The sequence below is a fragment of the Typopeltis vanoorti genome, chromosome 6 (genome assembly GCF_054136105.1).
Source record: "Typopeltis vanoorti isolate ZY-2024b chromosome 6, IOZ_Tvanoo_1.0, whole genome shotgun sequence".
In the NCBI taxonomy this organism is placed as follows: domain Eukaryota; kingdom Metazoa; phylum Arthropoda; class Arachnida; order Uropygi; family Thelyphonidae; genus Typopeltis; species Typopeltis vanoorti.
In genome coordinates, this window is record NC_143554.1 from 74,704,588 (window position 1) to 74,724,937 (window position 20,350).

At 35.9% G+C, this 20,350-nt stretch overlaps 1 protein-coding gene across 2 annotated transcripts in view; it reads right to left on the reverse strand.

Moving 5' to 3' along the window:
- The window catches only part of LOC150105581 (secernin-2-like), a 196,241-nt gene that overhangs the window by 18,331 nt on the left and 157,560 nt on the right, over positions 1-20,350 (reverse strand). For both annotated transcript variants that reach the window (XM_090394262.1, XM_090394263.1), the window contains exon 6: positions 14,774-14,871. In XM_090394262.1, coding sequence (XP_090250388.1) covers positions 14,774-14,871 — 98 coding nt within the window. The remainder of the gene's footprint in view (positions 1-14,773; positions 14,872-20,350) is intronic.

The following is a 20,350-nucleotide window of genomic DNA, read 5'->3' on the forward strand; positions in this document are numbered from 1 at the left end:
TTCTCAAACTCTTTCATTTTCTTTTCAATAATATTTCTGTATTTTAGTCTACAGTACACATCTGAGAGCTGCTCAACTTTTATTCGCTTTAAAACTTTCTTACATGTTATTCTTTTCAATATGAAATTCAATTTTATCCTGAAGACTAAATAGTGATCACTTCCAATTTCAAATCCTCTGTACACTCTGGTGTCCTGGTGCAGGACACCAGAGTGTCCTCTGTACACTCTGGTGTCCTGCACCAGGGAGAAAACATCACTATCAACAATAACATAGTCAATGAGACTTTTCTTATTCCTAGCCTCTTCTCTCCATGTGAATTTGTGCACATTTTTATGTTGGAACATGGTGTCAGTAATAACCAGTCCATGTCCTGAGCAGAAATCCAACAGATATTTGCCATTATTATTAGCTTTGCTCTTTTCTCCAAATTTTCCCAAAATATTTTTGTATGTCTCACAATCATTTCCTACTCTACTATTTAGATCCCCAACAAGGACCAACTTTTCCTTTTTCATTGTGTCAGTTGCTTTTTCTAAAGCCTCAAAAAATTCCTCCACTTCTACCTTTGTAGAACCTTCTGTGGGACCATAGGCACAAATAAGTCTCATTGTCCAGTTCCCCATTCTCATATTTGCCCACATTACTCTACTTGAGACTGACTGCCATTCAAGAAGATTAGCCTCGTATTTTGTGTTGAATACTATGGCTACTCCTTCTTTTCCTTGATTGTCATTGCCTGAATATAACATTTTGTATTTATTGCTCAGAAAAATCTCACCAGTTTTGGTCTTTTTTGTTTCAGTCACCCCTATTATGTCGATCTGGTACTTATCTAATTCCTCAGCTAGCTCCATTTCTTTGCCATTCAGGCTTCTTACGTTGATAGTACCGATCTTTAACTCTAGTGATGTTGAGTTGGGGTTTGTTTTCAGATTTGTTCCAGTAGCTGACTTTTCGCTGTTCGCCCTGGTTCCCTGGCGAAAACAACGGGGGCCTTGTTTAACCGGGCGACGCCCCAGCCGGCATGAAATTTTGTCATGTTGTACCATCATTTTTTATTTTGGTTTAACCAATAAGAATATAATTTGGTCGGCTGAATCCCAAATTGCCAGCCCATCCTCGTTCGTTCAGTATCAAAGTAGATACCCAACAGGGTGCACCACGAGAAGGTGAGGATTGGACATTAGGTCAGAAGCCCTGGTCGGTTCTCCGCATTCCTTTAAAGGCTATGTGGAGGTCTCCTCTCAGTTATACAGCTTTGACCCTTAAGCACCCCTTCCAGACCAGTTTAGACCTTTATTTGAGGTCCCATCATGAAGTGTACTTGTGAAGATACTTCGTTTATGTTCAGAGGGATGCAAGAAGTGGAATAGATAATTTTTAGATTTTTTTGGCATTGTAGCCATTGGACAGGAAGGTTTGGCTAAAAAAATGAAAGAGTTCAGCTGCAAGGGAAGCATGGGTGGAACATAGGTTGGAGACTTAGATGACACTGCATTGTCAAGAAGGGGGAACAATGGGAAAGTTCATGTATGTATCTACCGGTAGGTGGATTTTCTAAAAAAATCCACCTACTGGTAGATACATATATGAACAAAGAAAGAGCGCCATTGGGTACTCTTTCTTTCTCTGCCAAAGAAGGAGTCCCATTAGGCAGATATGTGATTAGAGTATCTAAAAAAAGCAAGTTATTTTCTTTTCTCTAGTAAACTGGAGAGATCGAGGAAAGAGTCAAATGTCTGAGCCATGTGGCCAATTACAGAGCACATCATCAATATATCTTAACTAAATAGGTTTGAGAAATGCAATATCAAGTGTGCATGTTTTTCAAAATACTCCATATAGAAATTGGCCAGAGTATGGGGGAGGGAGAGCACATAGCACCTTCTATCTTTATATATGGTGTCCTTCAAAAGAAGTAACCAGTATGGATGGCAAAATTAAAGAGATCAGTAATGTCTGTGTGGGAAGCATTTTTCAGTAAATTTAGAGCATCAGAAAGGTGAATATTTGTGAATAAGAAGGTGCCCTCAAAGCTCACCATGATATCATTATTGTTTATAACTAAATTTTGAATTGTATGGAATTAAGATTTAGTTAACTGTTTGGCTAATTGATATTTTTAAAAGCCTTTTTAATGTTTCTCTCTCTCTCTCTCTCAAACTTAGTGGGATCATAATCTAGCAGTTTATATAAGTAGTGAGGTCTCTGAGCAGCACATTCATTTTTCCGATTATAATCAATGGAATTGAGGACAACAGTAGCATCACCTTTGTCAGTTCCAGTAATGATTGTTGTAGTCTTTGCAGAGCTTATGTAGTATGCAGAGCTAGAAATTGGAGACATTTGTAATAAGATGCTAGCTATTGAGTATGCTGTTGTTGGCAATATTTTGACAAAAGGTTAATAACTGTTTATAACAGCCAAAAAGAATAAGAACTATGAAGATGATTATATTTTTTACCATTATCAAATTTCTGACATGTACCCCCAAGGGGGTATACTGGATATTATGATAGTATTACATGAATAACTTCCTGTCAACAATCTTCCTCCAAATCAATTATTATCTGTCAAGACTTCATAATTATCAGATCTCATATTTCTATCTTCTATGGCAATTTTTACTGTATCAATCCACTTACATCTTGGTCTTCCTCCTGGCATTCTGTTTAAGTGACCATACCACATGAGTTTAGCTCTGCTAACACATTCTTGGATGTTAACAATGCTAATTTCTTTCCTAGTATCTTAATTTTTAATATGATATTGCCACTGATACCATCTGTTCATGCCTCTAATCTTTCTCGGGACTCTCATATCTGTGGTCTATAGTCTTTGGTCAAGTGTTTTATTTCTAACCCAGCTCTCAGATCTATAAGTTAAAATTGGTTTGAACACTGTCTTGTATATACAGCTAATTTAGTGTTTTGACTAATTTCTCTCTTATTGCATATAAATTTATTCAGTTGACTTCCAAACATACAAGCTTTGTTGATTCTGTTGTCTATTTCTATATTTAATTTACCATCTTCATTAAATATCGTGCCTATGTAGCTGAAATGTTTTACTTGTTCTACAGATTCTCTCACAATGCAGTTGATATTTTCGACTTGTCTTTGTCTTGTTATTGCATACCTTCATACCAAATCTATTACAACAGTTATTCATTTCAGTCAGGGAATCTTGTACTGGAATTATTTAGAAGTATAACATCATCTCCAATTTTGATATCAGGTTTAATACCATGTTCCTTCATAATGTGATCCATATAGATAATAAATAACAGAGGGGATAACGTACATCCTTGTCTGACACCAGATTTAACGTTAACCCATCTTCCTGTACTTCAATTCTAACTGCTGACTTACAAACCAAATAAAGACCAACTATTGCTTGATATAATGCTCCATTGACATCATACAACTGTAGTGTTTTGAATAGCTTTTTTTCTTGGTACCTTGTCAAATGCCTATCTTTTTCACCAGTTTTCATATCACCTTTATCATTTCTAATTTCTTTTACAGCACTCTTTCCTCCAGAATATTTTGCCACCTTCTTGATATTTATTTTCTATGTTCTTATGAAAGTCTTCCCATGACTTTTTGTTTAGCTAGTTTTCTTTTCCACTTTTACGTATTTATTTATTATTATTATTTATATATATATATATATATATATATTTTTTTTTTTTTTTTTGTGTTGATAGTCATGTCATCTCTCTGGTGCAGGACACTAGAGTGTACAGAGGATTTTAAATTGAAAATGATCACCATTTAGTCTTGAGCAGGATAAAAAATGAATTCATATTGAAAAGAAGAACATGTATGAAAGTTTGGAAGTAAATTGAGCAGCTCTCAGATGTGAACTGTAGACTAAAATACACAAACATTGTTCAAGAAAAAATGAAAGAGTTTGAGAACAGGAACCAAACCTTGGATGTTTACTGGCAAGCATTGAAGAAAACATTGATTCAGCGAGAGAGAGGCATGTGGTGAGGTTGTCTGCAAGGATAGAAAAATCAGAACTCCATGGTGGACAGAGGAAGTTAAAGAGGCAGTGAAGGAAAAGAAGAAAGCATATCAAAAGTTCTTGGCAAATAAGTCAGTGTGTGCTCTTAGAGAATACAGAGACAAATGTAAGAAAGCTAAACACTGTGAAACTAACTAAATAAGTCATGGGAAGACTTTGGTAAGAACATAGAAAATACATATCAAGAAGGTGGCAAGATATTCTGGAGGTTGTTGAAGAAGCTCAGAAATGGAGGAAAGAGTGCTGTAAAAAGAATTAGAGATGATAAAGGTGACATAAAAATTGGAGAAAAAGACATCCTTGAAGTATGGAGTAATTACTTCAAAAAATTGCTAAGTGAAACGATCATTGACAGCACAGTGGTAAAAAAAAAACACTGACCAGACATGTAATCAGGAATACATATCCATACTTGAAGTGGAAAAAAACCATCAAAAGCTTCAAATGTGGAATGACAGCTGGTGTTCATGATATTTGACCAGAAATGCTCAAGTATGGTCTTACAGTGGCTGTACTGCATAGTTCAGAAGGCCTGGAGAGGGACGAATTCCAGATGATTGGATTAGAGCTCTCGTAGTACCCATATATAAAAAGAATGTGAGAATTACAGAGGCACTACTGAGTGTTCCTGGTAAGATTTATGAAAGTATACTTGATAAACGGTGGAAGAACAAGCTGAATTCAGGCCAAATATGGGCTGTCAGGATCAGATTTTCACTTTACAATAAATAGTTGAGAAATCAGGGGAATATAACAAAGATCTGTATTTAGGTTTTTGTAGATCTGGAAAAAGCATATGACAAGGCACCGAGAGAGAGAAGCTATGCAAAACGCTACAATTGTATGGTGTCAATGGGACATTATATCAAGCAATACTTAGTCTTTATTTGAGTTGTAAGTCAGCAGTTAGAACTGAAAGAAGTACAAGAAGATGGTTTAATGTTAAATCTGGTATCAGACAAGGATATCCCCCCTCTGTTATTTATTATCTATATGGATCACATTATGAAGGAACGTGGTATTAAACCTGATATCAAAATTGGAGATGTTAATCTCAGCTCTTTACTTTATGCAGATGATGTTATACTTCTAAATAATTCCAGTACAAGATTCCCTGACTGAATTGAATAACTGTTGTAATAGATTTGGTATGAAGGTCTGCAATAACAAGACAAAGACAAGCTGAAAAAGGCAGAAGATGCAGTTGATATTGAAAATATCAACTGCATTGAGAATGGGGAATCTGTAGAAAGAGTAAACCATTTCAGCTGCTCAGGCACAATTTTTTTAATGAAGATGGTAAATTAAATATGGAAATAGAACAGAATCAACAAAGCTTGTATGTTTGGAAGTAAGCTGAATAAATTTATATGGAATAAGAGAGAAATTAGTGAAAACACTAAATCAACTGTATACAAGACAGTGTTCAAACTAATTTTAACTTATGGATCTGAGAGCTGGGTTAGAAATAAAATACTTGACCAAAGACTATAGACCACAGATATGAGAGTCCTGAGAAAGATCAGAGGTATGAACAGATGGCATCAGTGGCAACATCACATTAAAAATGAGGATATTAGGAAAGAACTTAACATTGTTAGCATAGCTAAAACTCATGTGGTATGGTCACTTAAACAGAATGGGAGAGGAAAGATTAGCAAAACAAGTGTTCTCTGCCAGGTTGGCAGGAGGAAGACCAAGATGTAGATGGATTGATACAGTAAAAAAGTGCCTTGGAAGATAGAAATATAAGATCTGATAATGTTGGAGTCCTGACAGGTAACAGATTGATTTGGATGAAAATTGTAAATAAGAAGTTAGCAATGATGTAAGTTTCATATAGTACTGTCATATCCTGTACACTCCTTGAGGGTATATGTGAAGAATTTGATGATTAATATGATGATTTTTTGTTTTTAAATTTCAAATACTTTTATTTCTTCTTATTGAAAATAGATTTTTTTTTTACACATCAAAATACAGTCTCCTTAATGATAAAGGAGTATCATTAAATTATAGTGTTTAATCCTTTACCCACGTGTATGAAACAAAGTTTTCACGTGAAGTATCTTCATGGCCAGGCTTCTTGTATATAAAGGCAACTAATTGTTTATATAATATATATAAAATATATATAATAAATAGATATACTGTTCCCTCAGTATCCCATAATGCATAAGCACACTCCCTTTTGGATCTACATATTGGTATGCATTATTAAGGATCACTACCCAGACATGTTTCAACCTTTAGTTGAAGCTACTTGTCTGGGTAATGATTCCACCTATAATGCACAGTAATATACATAGAAAAGGAGTGTGCCACACTTTATAGGATAATGAGGCAGTTCTTATGACAGTCTCTGCATATGAGTATTCTAGTCAAGGAGATACTTCACACACAAATTTTGTTTGCTTACGCTTCAGTAAAGGATTAAACATGTCAACCAATTTACTTTCATAATTCAGTGAGAAAGCTTTCTAGATATATCTTTGTTGATGCTTCTTGAAAAACAGAAGTTAACAGGAGTTCTGCACTATGGAATGAGATTAGTGAAATTATGCTGCAAAGAACCCAATCAAGGGATCTGGTGGGGGCACAATGAAGAGAATAATTTTTGCAACAAAGGGAGGTTGGTTGGTTTATTTGGTACAAGAACAACAAAGGTGATACTGCACTATAGCAAAGGTTATAACAATACATAAATAGTCAAAGATAAATTAGTAAAGTATATGTTATGTACAAAAATTAAGCAATGCAGTATCTATATGCAAATAAAATTAGTCAAATATGTTTGTAAAAATTAATTCTTTATAAAAAATTTTTTATAAAACATCATGCAGTCTGGCTGCATCTGATAACATCTGCCTGAGTTTATAGCTTGGCGAGATAGATAAAAATTTCATTCCTCTCTTGAAGTGCTGGCACTCCACCAGTATATGACAAATAGTAAGACACATGTTGCATTTTTCACACACAGGTTGGTCATCAGCTTTCAGTAAATAAGAATGTCTAAGATGACTATGACTTATGCAGGCAGAGCCTAGCAAGAATAACTTCCTCTTGTCTCTTTCTACATTGACTAGAATGTCAATGCTTAATTTCAGGATTAATGTCATGTAATTTGTTTTTCAATGCTTCCTGCCATGATGACTGCTATTGAGCAATTAGTTTTGATCTTAGATAACGTGTCTATAGTCTGTATATGGTACTGTTAAACAGTACATCGAAAAAGCATGAGCCGATATGGCAGCTACATCTGTGCAGTCTCATTTTCCTTAATTCCAATGTGACTGGGAATCCAGCACAACCAAACTTTACAATTAAGGGTTTTCATTTTGTACCACAGGTGTAACACCCTGCACAGCACTGGATGTGGATTACACATAGGAGAGGAGATAGCCTGTAAAAATCTCAGAGTCTGCATAAATTATACACTTTTTTGGTAGAGGTTTTCTTTTATGTGCACATGTGCAAGCTGAATGGGATGCATCTCTGCTGTATAATTACTGTAGTCAGGTGGGATCTGGTTGGAAATAGTAATGTCAGAAAACATAGCCATCACAGGTGTCAGTTCTTGAACCATCAGTATAGATGGACAAGAAATCAGAGTGGGCTGCTCTGTGTATATTAAACAATTACAGGTAGACATATGATACAGTAAGACTTCTGTGGTTGACAAAGTGAGAGGTTGCAGGATGGAGTGGAACTTGCAAAGGAGGGATGCTGTTATGTTTGGTATAAGCAATGTTGTTATTATTACGTGACACCTCCAGGGAGTCCAAGAACTCATCATGGGAGGGCACACTATGCTACTTGTCCAAATACATGTCATCCTCTCCACTACTACTACTTAATTCTCCAACTATGACGCTACTATCATCAACGCCATCTATCGCCCATCATCACCACCAACAGTATTTTTCTGTCTGTAAACTGCATGTGTTCTGAAGGCTGAAAAAACCCGAGTTTCCGGGAGAAAAACCCTGCTACCACCGTATGAGATCAGCTAACTCACCTTCAACTGAAAAAGCCCACATGAAAGCCAAAAGCTTTCATCTTTTGATTTCTGATATGCATGAGAGAGTAGACTTGGATGATCTCCCTGGCAGCTGACACATTTATCTTTTTTTTGCAGAGCAAGATTTGTTATCATGCTCTTTACTACCACATCAGGCAGAGCTGGTAGAGCCATGACAGGCAGTTCAGGTATGCTCTAACACGACAGGTGAGATATCCTGCTTCTACAGATGTTGGAGCATTAGTGTATCAAAAGTAAGTATGATGTTCCTGATTGGAACCAGGTGACCACCCCTACATATCAGGACATGCCACACTTCCCCGTGTTTAAGCTCTGAACATGCTCCTCATTAGGAACATCATCAAGGAAATCACATTCTGACATCACTCCTCTACAAGAATTGAGTTTTATGAGGTGTTACTGTGATTGGCATTCCATCCATTTCACCTGTTGTGGGAAAGCATAACTTTCCCAAAGAAAATTTATGCTAGTGTCATATATCCTTTGTTTCTTACTTCTGTTACTAAATATTTATCTACAGTGTTGGGACTTTGTTAGTGCCCTGAAGAATTCATGTTCAAGGAGTTTTTGATTTGGCACCAAAGTTCCCCACCTGTCATAGAGCCACACATGGTTGCCCACTGACTGGCAAGCACTGCCTGCTCTATGGAGTGGAATGCCAGGGCTACCCTGAACACTATACCAGTACCACAGCAAGCTTTGGATCCCAATCCCATACCATGGGGTGAGAGACTTACTGAAACAACACTGACCACTGCAACCATGATCACTGGCCAAGCCATCCAGGACCGCTCATCTTGCTGAAGCAGTGCAAGACTACCAGGATCTCCTTTTCGGAATGTCTGCAGGTCACACCATATGGCAAACACAGTGATGGTCTGGAAGAAAAAATAGTAATAAAAAAAAAAAGATGCAGGAGAAGTAGAGCAGAGAACATAGGAAGAAAAGCAAAGAATGAAAAGGATACCTTCACTGGGGAGGTCCATTCCACCACAAACAGGTGACCCACAAGGAGGAAACAAGACTGGCAGTATGTGAAATTAAAGTGATTGTAAGTGAGCAGGCCTAGACTGCTGTGCAAAAACTTTGTCATGTAGATTTCAGGAGATCATGAACACTGTAGCATCGAGAGGTAGGTAATTAAAGTAGAATTATCTTTGGAAGAATTCTGCAGTCGCTCTTAAGAAAATGGGAATTGCAATGATCAGCAAATAAGAGATATATGAATGAGCATTCTGTAGGTGAGATAACAAAATATCATCCCATGGGAGATGCATAAACATGCTGTAAATAGTAAGAAATAATTTCTTACATAGAAGGAAGGTCAAAGGGAAAAATCATGAATGGAATGAAACTGGAGGAATTTAAAAAGATATTGCATAGACCCTTTGCAACTCCATGAAGTTTAAAAATACTACATGCAAAAAGCCAAGATGCTTGAGAACTAAACATGACTTGTAAATTTTTCAATAAACATCTGACCAGGCATGTGTTTGCTTATTCACATTTTTTTAATCATTCGAACTACATAACTACAGGTATTCCTTGCATAACGCGGCAAAATTAATTGCGGCAATCCCTTTATATACATGGCAAGAGTTTTGATTAATGCATCTTTAATCCTGCGGCATTCGCAGCTGATCTGACAGATACATGCAAAATGTTTAATATAAATATTCTTACACAATTCGGTGTATAGCTTGGAGGTCATGAGTAGCTATGCATTCATGTTACAAGTGATACCACACTGTTTTTTGCTGTCATGTTATGTAAAGGTTTGTGATATTTGAGAGTAAATTGTACCTGAGAGATATACTGCGACCTCCAATGTCAGTATAGTATGGTTTAGTTGTTGTTTTTTTTTTTTATTCTTTGTTCAATAATTTCTAGATTGTAACTGAAAATAAATAAATCATCATGTATTACTGAAATAGAGAGCCAAATGCTTATTTATCATACATCTCCTCTAGGAGATGTGCTTTACATTATGGAAAATACTATGGAAAGTGATCTGGAGCTTACCCCGCTTTACTACGAGTTGCCCATAAGGTTGCTTATGCTTGCATCCGCCAAAACTTTTAGTTTCTATATATTCGGCATGAAACTCTTGTAGTTTCTTTATTCGGATATGAAATAATGTTGGATTCAATATCCACTTAATTTTTACCATCATGTATTATATTTGCAGTGTTTTTTCTTTGTTTTATTGCATTTTAGCACATACTAGCTAGTAATGAATGTATCTCTCAGATATACCGCAACCTACGCTGCAATTTTTACTGCCGCGAGCTCCGCAGGGTTACATTTACCATGCAAAAACATGCAAGCCTCGTGGAGTGAGCATGATGATGTTATTCCTCCTAAGCAGCATCCTACAAATTATTAATACAGTAATCAATCATGGACGAATTGTAATTATTAGATTTGATTAAAGTGATTTTGATATACACAGTAACATCGAGGGATTAATTAACCGTGTCAATCAAGGGATACCTGTACTTTTTTTTAATGCAAAACAGTTATAAGCTCTTGCATGCATCTTCCTCTCTGTAAGCAAACTTTGTACTATACTAAGATTTGATTACTCTGAATCCACACTTCACAATGCTCACTTTTATCTTTCAATACATGTCACCACCTCCATCTTAGCTGAATCAGTAGAACTTCAGGCCCATAGACATAGAAAAATTTAACATAAATCTAGACTGTTGCAGAAAACTACTTCAACTAATATTACAAAGGAATACAGGAATCTCAATATATGCTTTTCAGTGCAGTTCAAATCTTAGCACATTTTTGTTTGTAAGCCACTCACTGTTTAAATATCTTTGCAGTAGTATTCTAATTTCATTTACTCAGTTTTGCCCATGCACAGACCTGATGTGCTACTAGTTTTGCAACCTCTTGTGGGAGGAAACTGATATATATACACACATATATATACACACACATATATATATATATATATATATATATATATATATATATATATATATATATATATACACACACACATAAAAAAGTTACTGTCTCTTAATTCTTTCTTATACCATGTTCTTAAAAACTATTTGCAATTGAAATTAACAGAACTGTGCAGTATGTTAGTATCTCTTATCAACTTAAGCTTTTCATTACCACTGCAAACGAAGAATAAAAAGAAGGAAGAAGAAGCATTTGGGATACTTACTTTAGTTGTAACAACCTTGGTTGAGGTCTCCTTACTAACTCTAGTGAAAAAGAGAAAATCTTTTTATGGAGAGATGAGTGGTGTAGTTTTAATATTAATAAGTGCAGAGATAAAAGGCTATTTGGACAAAATTGTCCTATATGGTGGCCCTGTACTTGAAGAAATGAATGAAATTGAAGATTGGGGGGGGGAGGGGTATGGTTGACAGCAGACTGAAGTTTAGATTACAGGAAAACCTCCATATGTGCGATAATCAGTGTGATTGAGTGAAATGATACTATTTCCTGCTTTAAGCGAGTGATTAATCAGTTAATGTTATGTGAAATTTTTTGTTGCTAATCTGCAGCAAGAGAAAAAGCTGGAATTCATTAGGAGATATGAAAGTGCCGCTAGTAATACAATGACTGTGTGAGACCTGGGATACAGAGAGTCTACAGTTCGGACTATATCAAATAAGAGCAAAGAATACAAAGAACAAGAAAAAGTTGCTACTGCTTCTTTAAGCATGTAGATCACCCAAAATAGAAGCCATTTAATGATAAAGATGGAACATCTTCTACTCTGGATTGAGGATTATAACCAAAAAATTACACCTCTTAGTACAAGGAACTCGATATTTTTACGTCATTGAAAGAGACCAAATTTCAAGAGGAATGTGAAAGCTTTACTGTGAGTTTAGGATGGTTTGACTGTTTTAAAAATCAAGCTGGACTGCATAATATAAGTATAACTAGTGCTGATAAAGATTCTGCGGCCAAGTTTCCTAAAGAATTGCAAAGGATAATTTGCCAGCCTGGTTGGCCGAGTGGTCAGCGTAAGCACTCTCCACCCAAAAGGCTGCGGGTTCGAATCCCGACATGGATGTTTGTGATTGTCTGTGAAAATACTAGTGATGATGGGCGGTAGATGGCGCTGGTGTTGCGTGATGGTAGTTTGTAGATTGAGCAGTGGAGACAGAGTTGTAGAGTGCCCTCCCTGGAGGTGTTACATAATAATAATAATTCAGGAGGGCGATTATGATGATCTGCAAATATTCAATGTCGAAGAAATTGGTCTCTTTTGGATGTGTATGGCAAAAAAAACTTTTCTAGCTAAAACTGAAACATCTCAATCAGGAAAGTAACTAAAGATCATCTTATGCTTTTATTAGGAGGCAATGAAGAAGGTGACTTTAAACTCAAGCCTATGTTAGTTTATTATGCACAAAATCCAAGATCTGACTTTATTGAAGAAATCAGCACAAATGGAAAGGAACTTGGATTTAATGAACTGGATAATGAAGACGTGAGAAACTTTCTTGATTCCCATTCAGAACAGTTAAGCAAGAATGATCTCCTTCAACTAGAAGAACACGCTTGGAATCGCCAACTTTATATAGTTTCTACTATATTCGGCATGAAACTCTTTGAGTTTCTTATTCAGCTAAGAAACAATATGGGATGCAATATCCCTTGACTTAAACAAGTCATATGTCGCCGAATTGAAGCCTTTGGCTCTTCATATATCTAATAATTTATTAGGACACCCCTCGGCAATACTCATAGAAGGGTTGTAAGTTCTGTTCGCTACAAACTTGATATTAACTAGGTCTACCTACTCACTGATGAGACTTCAATAAAGGTTGAAACCGATCTGGGTAGTGACTTTCCTCACTACCCAGATCGGTTTCAACCTTTATTGAAGTCTCATCAGTGAGTAGGTAGACCTAGTTAATATCAAGTTTGTAGCGAACAGAACTTACAACCCTTCTATGAGTATTGCCGAGGGGTGTCCTAATAAATTATTAGATATATGAAGAGCCAAAGGCTTCAATTCGGCGACATATGACTTATGTTGAATATATGTAGAACAGTAATACAGCTCCTAGGAGCTAAGTTCACATTATGGGTAAATATCAAGAATAGTGATTGGAGCTTGCTCCACCTTTGACATGAGTTGCCTCAGCTTGCACTACCTTAAGGGTCAGTTGCTGCAGTATCCAGGTATTTGCTTACGCTTGGAATCGCCGAACTTTATATAGTTTCTACTATATTCGGCTAAGAAACGATATGGGATGCAATATCCCTTAACTTAAACATTTATGCATATGAAGAAGATAAGGAGTGTGAACAAGAACGACTAAGAAGTTAACTGCAAAAGAACTTGAGCTAGTTTTCAATCACATTGAGTATGCTAAGGAAATTTTGTTTGATGCTGATCCTGATATGGAATGAAGCTTCAAAGTCCCGAAATATTTTTAAAGCAATCACCAGGTATTACAAATTGCATGACAAGATTCAAACATCTTTACTTAATTTTTTTTGTACAAAGTAGCTCAATCAAATGTTTAGACATTGAATAAAAATTTAAGCAATTGATTTTTATCCTCTAATATAGCTTATATATACTGTAATTTGTTTTCCAAATTTTCACTAACTGATGGATGAATTATAATTATTCCTATTATTTATTGTATTCACTTAGCGTGCATTAATTGATGGATTAATTAATCGTGCTAAGCGAGGTTTTCCTGTACACACTGCAAGCATTGCAAAGACCACTCTTGGATTATAGAAAGTTTTTCCACTTGGCTAGAAATTAAATTAATCTTGCCAAGAGGTTATATTCTTGTTTAATCCTTTATCCAAGTGTAGGCAAACAAGTTTGGTTATAAAGTATCATTGCAACTAGGTTACTTGTGTAAAGGCTGATGACTTCACATCAGTTGCTTTACTATCCCATAATGCAAAGCATGCTGCCTTTCAGAAGTGTATATTGCTGTGCATTATGGGAAGGATCACTATTTAGATTGGCTTCAACCATTATTGAGGTCTCATCAGTAGAAGGCCAGACCCAGAAGAGATACCAAGGTAGATGTTAACTGGTCAGCTATAATGGATTGATTAGACGCATGGTCTTTATCCCTTTGTTTGATTTGCAAGGAAATTATTGCAATTTACTGGATTAAAGATGATTATTGAGCACTTGGCTTGCCCAGTATGGGCTATTGATTATTAGTAAGGTTTTTAAAAAAAGAAAGAGAGAGAGCTTCAGATATAGGCCATCCCTAGAGATGGTATGAAGGTATGATGAATAGGGGTATAAGGAGCAGATTTTTTTTATGTGAAGAGTGGGAAACAAGCAGAATGTAATGAATGCTGATTTTAACGTTCAGTATGATAAATAACCAGTTAAGTGTACCACCTGCAAGTAAGTCTGCTAACTCCATAGAAGTTGTTTTCAAAATAGGAAATTTATGGTTTCACTATTAAGCTGTCATACACTGTGTAGAGAAATCTGTTTGTTACATTCCATTTTCTTTGTGTTAAGCTTAATGACTTGTCATCCAAGAAACCTGTCTTATCTGTATTGACTGCTATCATAAGCAGAGCAATAATGAGGTTGCTAAGTTTCTTGATGCAAGTTTTAACAAATATATAAACTTATAATATACTTGCTTCCAACAATATCTCATTATATCATAAAGACCATATAACTGAGTAAGAAGACTTAAATAAGACAAAAAGTACCTGACTGCCAGCTGTAGGATGTTCATGATCAGAACCTCTACATATGCCACTCTCAGAATCTCTCAATACCTCAAACATTGATGATATATTAAAATCACCTGCAATAATTGAAAACAATAAAGTTCCTTTAGTTGGTGTAAATAAAGAGAAAGGATAATATAATGCTCGAATGCAATCCAACAATAAGGCATATGACAAAATTATATTAGTGTAGAATTTTTTTAACCTAGTATTCTTTATAAATTTTGAACCAAATGAGCAATGCATTATCAGGTGAGCTATAAGGTGACTGGACATTGTCCATTCCAGTCTAATTTGCAGTAGTTTTTAAGTGTTAACTAAAATCTGAGCATCTACAATTTCTAGAATGTAGAAAACATTCCTCAGTAACATCACTACCACAACACATGCACTGGATATAATCAGCAGATATATCCTCAAGAGAGAGAATGAGAGAGTGTACATAATTACATCCGATAACAGCACATTTGTTATTATTCTAGTTACAGCAAATCAGTTTTATCTGTATCAATGAAATAACAGATCACTTGACCTATAAAGATGAGTGCAAAGCTGTTTATATTTAAATGTTGAAAGTCACTTAGTTTTAACTATACTGTAACTTAAAAGCTACACAGCAGATATAAGGAGAAGAAGGCAAGAATGGGGACGGGAGAAGAAGAATCTACCAAATAATTATGGCTAGATACCCTTCCCTCCCAAAACTTAATACTAGATTAGTATAATTCAGAATATACATTCAATAATAAAATAAGTTGAAGGGCTGCTGAAATCTCAAAATAATTTCAAAAGTAAGAGAGAGATTCAGCAGCCAGGGTACAAATTCATCTCTAATATTACCACATGAGACCATTACCCTGTTACCAGCAGCCTGAAGTGACTTGAAAAAGTTTTCTGGTCTCCAGAGCTGAGTTTCTGGAATATTTAACTCTTATCCCACCAAGAGTACAAAAGTATGATAGGTTTACTACCTTTCATGAGTGGAATTTTACCCATGAAAGGCCATTAAAAAGGGATGAAGTACTACGCCAGGTGCCTGAAATTATTAACAGAAAATGGATACAGTGACAAACTAAACACAAACAGCTTTTCGATTATGCGAAGGCTACATGTCTTAACATAATTCATAATAATTTATAAACAAACTTAGGTACTTTCCAGTTAAGTTGTCTGTCTCAAGGGGACGAAAGTGCCGCACCACTTCCTTGTGCAATAAGCTGACACAATTTTGTTAGGATTTGGTGTAAATACTAGTATTATTAGTACTGTTTATAGTTACATGATATTCTGGTAGAGTTGCTACATGACTATGACAGATTGGTATCAAATATTTCTGTGGCATGAAGAGTTATTCTGGAAATTTTAGTGACAAAATTGGTTCTATGGAAAATTATATTTACACAGTATCCAGGTTTATTTGACTTGCTTATAAGAGGACCACTGAAAAATTGTTTGGCCTATATTTTTATTCTCCACAGAACTATAAAGTTTTGCTGAGAATAAAAGAAGCAAAAAGCTGGTGACAGATGTTCATGTACACTTATATATATAATCTGTCCTTTTTTGGTTCAAAACAAAAGTCTGTTGTAATGAAAATTTTTTTTTTTTTAGAAAAGCATTCACACTAATGAATTGAGTAAGGTCCATTTGATAATTCATGTGGCAAAAGAGTTTCTTATGGTGAGAATCAGCTGTACAGTTTCATGCTACTTAAAACAAAGGTTAATATTCCTTGTTATCAGTAGTTCCTGAAATCTGTTTGAGCTACTAGCTTCTGATATTTCAAGTCAAAACAGCCTGTCTTCAACGAATAACATTTGCTCAGTAGATGAAACAGCACAATTCAGTGCAGTTTTGTAATGGTTACTATTGTTTATAAACTGGTAGAAATTGTGCGCTGTGGAAAGTGAAACTTGCTAAATTTGCTGCTAGAGAATCTGTAGGACAGGTGTGTACGCCTTAATTTTCCCCCTCCCCATCCAACTGGAAACCATTTGAGTTCATGTAAGAAGTTTTATTTGATGCCACTTCAAGGATTGTAGCTTGATCTTGAACATAACATGGGATATTGTTTTATCACCATTTATAATTCACAAATTGAAGTCTTTCCCATTTGTTTTGCATTATACACCAACACTTAAAATTTAAAAGCAACTGCTCTTCCTCTGAAATGTTATGGTATTCATTGTTGTGGAAGAAACCGTGAACTTCTTTAAATAACCCAGATGCTCTAATCCACACTTCACTAATTCCAAGATTAGTAACTTGCTTCCTGTATGTAATACACTGATTCCACTAAAATGTAGTGATATTTAGTGTCATGCCTGAGGTTGAGCAGCCAGCATACTATTTGTAAAATTTGGCTTTACCTTGTTCTGATGATCTCAAATATTCACTAACCAATTTTATGCTTCCATGAACAGTTGCATCTCCTCATACAGACATATTTCAAACTTTAATGAATATTTCCTTTTCTTTTCTCCTTGATCTTATTATTTATTGAGAGCTTCGATAGCTCAGTCGTTATAGACAAAGCCCTTTGGTTGGAAAGACCTGGGTTCGATTCCTGTCAGTAATGTGAGGAACCTTTATCTGTTCTCTTTCAACAAAAGGTGAGTTAGCAGGTCTCATACAGAGGTTTTTTCACCCAGAAACTCGGGTTTTTGCCCTGAGAACAGCCAAACCGGTCCCACGAACACACACATCTACAGACATAGGACACACTGGGAAGTATAGAGCTAACCACCTTATCCTCGTTACAGTTGCAAATGTCTAAGAATAACCTTGACACTGTAAAAGGTAGAAGAGGAAGGGTTAAGCAAGCATTATTTACTGATGTAATCCCACTCACTAGAGGTTAACTTTTAGCACATTAATACTGGGAGGTTAGGTTGGGTGGGATAAGGGTTAAATAATTTTGAAACCCTGCTCTACAGAGAGCAAACATGAAGCATTTACAAGCCACTTTAAACCTTTAATAAGTGAAGCACTGGTCTCCTGCTTGGCAGTGAAAATTACTTATCAACTCAAGACTTAGAAAAATCCATGCCATAAGTTGGAGAATAGAGAACACCTCTACATTCACAAAAATCCATGGACTATAAGTTGGAAGACAGACACCTCTCCTCACAGCTCTTTGTTTATGATGAGTATTTTTTTTTTTTTTTTTCGAAATTGAAATTTGTTTAAACTTTGTAAGCCAACACACAAAACTTAAATAACAGTGTAACTAACCAGTTTTCAGCCCTTCCAATACATTTCTGCTGATTAAAAAAAATAAGGTATCATGAAACGTTCTGAATGACCATCATGCATCCCCCATGCCAACATTTTGTATATATTCAGTCAAATATATACCTTTCTTATATGCATTTTCTTTTATATCCACTAATCAAACCTAGATGGCATCAAGTGCATAGTCTCCACTTAGCAAGCTGTGGATTTTAATTTCATTGTATCTTGGATGTTTGTGATAGTCTTCTGAAAGATGATTTTAGTTAGCTAAGCTGAGATTACTACTACTACCACCACCATACTGGGGCCTAAAACAGCATGAAAAGGAATGTGTAGTCTAGATCTAATTATTTCATCCTTAACTTACTAATTACCGAATGTGTTATAATGTCACAAACATTTTGTCAGGAATGATATAACCTCTACTAATTCTACCCGCACCTCATTGTAGTGTGGAGTTGAATGGGTGATGTAGATGAAATACTGGAAGTGTATATATACTTAGGAGGACTATTCTGGAAAAAGGCTACATCATTCAACACAAAAGTGTTCTCTGATTGGGTTAGCAGCTTACCAGAGAATGTTAAACTTAGTTGCTGAAGATGGAACAAGGGTCACATCTCCTGAAGATATGGTGGAAATATGTAATGAGTATTTTGTTAGTGCATTTCGTGTGTGTGTGGGGGGGGGGGTGTTGATTAGCAATAGGAAGGAGGACAGACAACTGACAGTACAAGAATGGGAAGTGTTTAGAATTTTAAGTAACTGTGATGTTAATAAGGCTGTGGGATAGGATATATCACCATGTATATTAAGTGAATGTGCAAAAAGACTCTTGACTTGGTTGTTCAACATAAGTCTGGAAACAGAACCAGAAGAGTGAAAAGAAGGAAAGATAGTGCCACTGCATGGGGGGGGGGGAATCCAAGTTAGTAGTGTCAAACTATAGAGCAGTGTGTATATCAAGTATAGTGGTGAAGTTGTTAGAGAGGCTGATTTGAGACAGAATACAAATGTGGATTGGATGAGAATGGAAGGCTTTCAAGAGAACAGCATAAGTTTGTTAGGGGGGGGGGAAGGTCATGCTTTAGTAACCTGGTTACATTTTATAATCAGATGACTAATGTATTTGAAGGGGAGATGCTTATACAGTGATTTCTTCGAATTTTGCTAAAGCATTTGATTGAGTACTACATGATAAACTACTGTTGAAATTGGGCAGGATTGAGTTGGATAGTCATTTGGTAGCTTGGTTACAAGACTGGTTAACTAACAGGAGTCAGAAAGCTGTGTGAGGTGCAGTATCCCAAAAAAAGGTGACAATTGGGGTGCCATAAGGTTCTGTTCTGGGCCCACTTATATATGTTTTACTTATATATCAGTGATTTAGTTCACAGTATGAAAGGAGATATTCAGTTTGCAGATGATGCTAAATTAGGAAGAGTAATGTCAGGAAATTCTGATGAGGATTTGAATAGATTGGCTGAAGAATGAGGATGTCAAATGTTGCTAAGTGTAAAGTTATGCACTTTGGCCAGAGAAGATGGAATGAGGTTTACCACATTAGAGAAACTTTGCTTCACCATGTAAAGGAAGCAAGGGATCTTGGCAGATAGGGAACGGAAGTTCAGAGGACACGTTGCAAAAGTTGTAAGGGTTACCCAAAAAACATCACTACAATGCAAAAAATGCTGACATGTAAGGAGGTGATAGTTCCATTCTAAGGCACTTAATAGACCTCATTTGGATTTCTGTGCACAGATCTGGCTATATTGATGATAGGGAAACATTGGAGAGAGTGTGTGTGTGTGTGCAGAGGTGAATAACTAAGACTGAATGAGGACTCTGGAATATTGAGTATGAGCACAGATTGAGGGAATATGGTCTTCAGAGCTTGGCAGATAGGAGGAGGAGGTGATATGATAGAGACATAAGCTGGTGATGAACCTTTCCAAACAGATACAGGGGAATTATTGCAAAGGATAATGGGTGATGTAAGATCATCCCTAGAGGCTATACAAGGGTTATGTGAATAAAGAGGTGAAAAAGAGATTTTTTTTGCTTGGTGGGTAGTGAATGAGTAGAATGTGCTTTTTGGGTAACCCTTACAAATCTTTGAATGTGTTCAAAGCAAGGTATGATAGTTATTGTGGTCTGTGAGTATTTGACTTCCCATGATGAGTCTTTGTACTCCGTGAAGGCTTGCAAGTGAAAATTGTATAAATCTGCTATGGTTTTGTACAAATAATGAATAAATTACACATTCCTTGATCATAAAATACACCATAAAATGATATGAAAAAAATCTAAAGATCATATAGC